The 5487-nt window shown below is 45.5% G+C and overlaps 1 protein-coding gene across 1 annotated transcript; it reads right to left on the bottom strand.

Moving 5' to 3' along the window:
- Positions 1-1324: 1324 nt before the first annotated feature.
- HOXA9 (homeobox A9) lies at positions 1325-4968 on the bottom strand. The gene is made up of 2 exons (XM_081164932.1): positions 4281-4968; positions 1325-2893 (listed from the first exon to the last, which is right to left on the bottom strand). The coding sequence occupies exons 1-2, from the start codon at positions 4831-4833 to the stop codon at positions 2655-2657; spliced, it is 792 nt and encodes a 263-aa protein (XP_081021058.1). The 5' UTR covers positions 4834-4968; the 3' UTR covers positions 1325-2654.
- Between the last annotated feature and the right edge of the window lie 519 nt (positions 4969-5487).

Below are 5487 nucleotides of genomic sequence, written 5' to 3'. Positions count from 1 at the left end.
CCAAACCACTGGGACAGGCATTAATTAGAACTCCCCCCACCCTTGTTTTTGCAGACAAGAACTGTTTCGCTTTGCGTTAATTTAATGCAATTTACCAGAGATTTCTTTATTTTTAAAAATAAAAATTAAAAAGGCCAACAAAACTCCAAGTGATTTCCCCTGCCTCTCTGAACCTTCGAACATTTTCAAAGCCTGAGATACTGAAGGTTCTTGCCTTCAACCCTGCAGCATTTTACACCCCATAAACGGTTACAGCCGTCATTTTCTTTTATGGCACACTATGGCTCTGAATTTTCTTAACAGCTTCTTCAGCTAAGACTTGTTAGCTGGAAGTGTGCGGGCTTGTTTGTGCCTTTAAAATAAACTCTTCTGCAATGAGCTACAGAGGAGTCCCTGTTTGGTCTTGTGCACAACTCTGCTCTAACTGGTATATTTTTTTATGGGGGAGGATAATAATTTCAGAGCGGAGAGCCGAGCCTGCCCGAGGCACGACTAAACTCCCAACGCGTCAGAATTCCTTTTATTCTTCATCCGTTTGGACTGCCCACCCCCACTCCATCGCCTGCATGTATTCGTTAAAGTGTTGGTTAATCTCCATCACCAACACCCCTTTGCCAACCAGCCCGATTTTCTAACCTGAACTTTATAAACAACGACCAAAAAACCTTTCTAGCGTCCATTGTTGCCCGATAAGCCTCCATCTTTGGCTGCGTCAAATGCGGTGTGTTTATTTCGCGGGCGAGAATGCACGGAGGACACAGAAAGCAGCTGGAATGGGTTTTACATTGGGAATGCTTTCTCTATGAAGAGACATGGATGAAATTTCATACTCTATGGATTATTTGCTTCTGGAAGCCAAGCTTTTTTTTTAAAAAAAAGAGAGAGTTGAAAGGGGGGCGGGTACTGACTAGATTATTCCTGCAAAAGGTCACCGAAATTTTGTCCTACTACTACTACTACTACTACTACTACTACTACTACTACTATTACTATTATTATTATTTCACAGCATCTTAACTAATTAAAGACACCCACACTAGTTACTATCCTTAGTTTCCAGTTCAGGGTTCTTTGCAATCGTTGGATAGCCTGGGCGCAACATGCCTGGCCGAGTTACTCCACTGTCTTCTCCCAGATTCCACTCGCGTTTTTGTTTGGGAGAAGGATTTGCCATGTGAACCATAACTGCTTGGAAGTTAAGTTCCATCAAAATGAGTGGGTCATCCTTTTGTGTTAAAGGACCAGTGTTAGGATTTTGATTTCTCTCCAAAGGTAAAGATGGGCAGGTTTTGCCTTCTTAATAATCTTAAAAACAGCACAATAATTTTTTTAAAAGAATCAATATATATTTTATTTAGCAAAAAGTTAAATATCATTCTGGACACAACTATTTGGTCAGTAGGCCATGAGGTAACTATTGCAAAATATACAGTGTAGCTTCTGCATAAACATAACGTCCAGGACTTTTTATTTTTTATGTTAATAATCGATACAAATCTACAATAACCAAAAGGTAGGTTTTTTTAGAGTGTATAATTTATTATCAATAAAATTAAACTTCATTACAATAAGAATCAATTAAATTCGATTAAACTCAAAACGTAAACCATAGGTAGTTACCTTCTTTTTCACATATAGGTATAGCTCCGTTATCTCAAAATTGCTCACGGGTGCAAAAACAAGATTCAAGCTAGCCTGATTATTAAGGGTTTCTTTCTTTAATATATAGATTATGATATATACAACTGACGAAGACTGTACTATATATATATAGATAGATAGATCGATCAGGTGTGCATACGAAAATGACTTGCTTCAAAAGAACTGGGGGGGTCCACAAGTCCTTGGCTATCCCAGATCATGCCCCCCACTTTTGTGTTTAAAAGCTGGGATAGAAAGAGAGCGAACGAATTGGTTTCCCCCGGTACAATCCAAGGTTCACTGTCTAATAATGATACAGAAAAAAGGACTCCTTACACTACCGAGCTATACTCTATGCAACCTTTATAATAAACAACCTGAGTTCAAATTGAATCCTAGCTTACACAATCACATCTGGTACAGCACCCAAGCACAAAAAATTGAGTCACAAATATAATTACCACAATAAAACACACTGTTCAAGTATTAGAGCAGACCTCTCTCTGCCGCGCAAAGAGCAAATAAAATTAACTACGTCGACTAACCTATACAGTCTGTAAAGAATTGTGCATTAAAAAGGTAGTTTCTTTCTTTCTTTCTTTCTTTCTTTCTTTCTTTCTTTCTTTCTTTCTTTCGTGAAGGACAGGTAGATTTAGACAAGCCAACAGATCAGCCTTCCGAGTTTAATGCCCCCCTTTCCTTTCCTATGATTAGAAAATGATAAATCTGGGTACCTCCATAATAGCACCGGAGCACAGCCATATCTCCCTGCACGCTGGCGAGATACATTCAAGAGCTGAATTGGCCAAGGACAAAACAACAGCAATAACCCCAGGGGGATGGGAAACCCCAAATAATATTAATAATAATAATAATAATAACAACAACAACACATGAGGCCTGGACACAGTCTCGGGGTATGCTGGGAACAGAAGAGGGGAGGATTGTGTTGCGTTGCGCTGGAAGGGGAGATTTTTGCTGTTTGAAACGTGATTAAACCTGGGAGCCGAGCATCATTCATCCTTCGCTCGGTCTTTGTTGATTTTCTTCATTTTCATCCTCCGGTTCTGAAACCAGATTTTCACTTGTCTCTCGGTTAAATTCAGGAGCCGGGCCACTTCGTACCGTCGGTCCCTGGTGAGATACATGTTGAACAAAAACTCTTTCTCCAGCTCCAGCGTCTGGTGCTTGGTGTAAGGGCACCGTTTTTTCCGAGTGGATCTCGCGTGCAACCAATTCGCGGCCGGGTTGTCTGCAAGGAAAACGACGCCAAAGAGGGTTAAGTTGGCGAAGGACAGAACCCCGCACCAACACCCCCCCGTACTGCTATTATGACTGCATCTCCACCCCATAAGCACACAAACAGCACCTCCTCCCACCCCCCCACCCCCCAAGCCACCACCTTCCTTTTGAAGAGCATGGATGCCCTGATATTGGTGGTTTACGACATTCCTTTCCTTTGGACAGACATACAGGATGGGGTCAGACACAATGGACTCCAAACTGAGACACATGGAAAAGGTCACGTAGAATTACGCGTAGTAAAAAAAGAAAAAAGAAAAAGGGAGGGGGGAACCCCACTGGCCACCGCCTCACTTCTTCATAGTGTTTATATAGGGTGTAATTTCAAAGCCTGCCTTTGCTGCTTACCCTCCTCTCAGCCAAGCCCCCTGATTTCTCTCTCTCCTCTCCCCCTCCGGGGAAAAAAATATAGGACCGCTGCACAACCCCTGAGAATAAGTGTCATACGGAAAATGTTTCACTTTCCAGTTCTGACCTTCTATTATATAACCACTGGGCGCTTTCAAGGAGATAAGGGAACACACCCACCCGGCCCTCTCTTCGGGCGAAGCCTGGCTTGCTTAGGTAGGAAAACACCCACTCACACATTTGCATTTGGCATTATTTGCCGTGCCTGCACTATTGATCCGCTAGCTCAGTTCTAAAGGCAAGCGAAGGTGTTAGCAACAAGCAAAGGATTGGAATAAACAGTCGCCAAAGAGAGTGCTAAAATGAAGTTAGAGAAAACACACTCACACACATGCACGGTTGTCGTTCTTGGCTTTCCTAGCTCAGTCGTCACAAAGGGATCAGATTCACATCCAATGTTTTGTTTTTCCTCGCCTCTCCCAAGTAACTTGGGTTGTGCGCGACCACCACCCTCTCACGCCGCCCCCCCTTACACCGCCCGGCTCTCTCCTCCCATCCCCCCCCCAATGTGGCTTTGTAGCTGAAGCGTGCGCCCAGGAAAACACGCTGGTGACGCGCCCCTGCACACTGTTGCGACAGGGAGGTCATGCTGGACTTTGCTGGCACCTTGACGCTGAGAAACACACACAGACCTAGCTGGCTGCATAGACCGTGAGCCTACAAAGACTGTGGCACCAAATATGTACATACACGCGTATATGCATGCGCAACCATCTTCCCGTTTTACGCACACAATTCTACACACAGAGAGATAGAGAGAAGCTCAATGGTGCCGCTGGACGTTCTTCTATGACCACAGAAGCCCCCACCCAGTCACCGACCCAGCAGCCATTGCCGCATAGCTCGCGGTAGACGCTGGCTCTCGACACCCAGCCCCCTACCCACCCGCCCACCCTCCTCCCGCCCAAGCCCAGGCGGATGGCACTTACTTGGGTCGATCTGGGGCTTGTCTCCGTTCGCCTCGCTCTCGCCATTGTTTTCCGAGAACGCGCCGTCGTTGCCTTGCTTATCCCTATCAGCTGGAGGAGAACCACAAGCATAGTCAGTCAGAGAGAGCGCGTGCGTGTCAAAGGTGGTACAGTCACCCCTCCTGGCCGTGAGCGGTTCAGGTTTAATGCCGTAATGCCTGCTGGCCGGCAAGCCCGGGAAAGACAAGGAGCCCGGCATGGGCTCCAGCCACGAGCGCATGTACCTGCCGTCGGGCGCTGCCATTGGTGCCTGGTGATGCACGTACGGGTGGTACACGGTGGGCACATTGTTAGCGCTCGGCGGGTGCACGGCGTTCCAGGAAGTGCTGAAGACGGAGGTTTTCGACTGAAAGCTGCACGGGGTGAACTCGGGGTGGTCTCCAAGGGTCGCCTGCCTGGCCGGCTGACCTAGAGAAGCCGAGCCATAGCGGGACTGCACCAGCTCCTCGCTGTCGTGGATGAGGAAAGAGTCCACGTAGTAGTTGCTGAGCGTCCCCGAAGAAGACATAGCCATCCAAGCCAAGCCCCAGCCCCAGCCCCAGTGCAAAAAAAGGAGAGGCAAGACCTGGCGAAATTATGAAACTGCAGATTTCATGTAACAACTTGGTCCTCACGAAGAAGTACAGTCACCTAATAAGTTGAAGGCTGCCTGTCAGCCCATTGGCTGCCTCGCGTCACATGGCCGGGCAGCAGAACAATAAAGTATAAATCAGTCCGCAGGCTATTAATGGGTCAGTGTTTTCCCGTCATCATTTTTATAGCAAAGCCATATGTTTTTACGCAAAGGGATAGACGACTTGTACGGCAATATTTGTTTTAATTGTGGCTGATCGAGATTAAAAGATCAGAATTTTGGGTATGGCCACCTTTCTAAAGCGGACTATTTTATATCATAATTAATCATCCCATCAATGGTCCGTGTTCCTTGCAAAAAAAAAAAAAAAAAAAAAAAAGCCAAGTCTCTCTCTCACACACACATACACACACACATACTCACTCACTCACTCACGCACACACACAAAGACAGGCTACCCTCCTTGTGATCGGAGACCTTCACATAAAATTATACAATAATTGAAGCAATAAAAAAGCAAAATAACATTGGCGGCATACTGTATTTAAATATATATTTATTATATTTCATAAGGAGTTATTGTTTCGGGAGCCA

Source organism: Podarcis bocagei (genome assembly GCF_964188305.1).
Source record: "Podarcis bocagei genome assembly, chromosome: 12".
Lineage (NCBI taxonomy): Eukaryota > Metazoa > Chordata > Lepidosauria > Squamata > Lacertidae > Podarcis > Podarcis bocagei.
Note: the sequence above shows the minus strand (reverse complement) of the source record. Positions and strands in the feature narration are given on the sequence as shown.

Excerpts from the sequence above, each read along its gene's own strand:
- HOXA9 (XM_081164932.1), bottom strand. The coding sequence starts at position 4,833 with ATGGCTATGTCTTCTTCGGGGACGCTCAGCAACTACTACGTGGACTCT. Across the intron at positions 2,894-4,280 it reads CAAGCCCCAGATCGACCCAA|ACAACCCGGCCGCGAATTGG; the intron begins GTAAGTGCCATC and ends TTTTCCTTGCAG.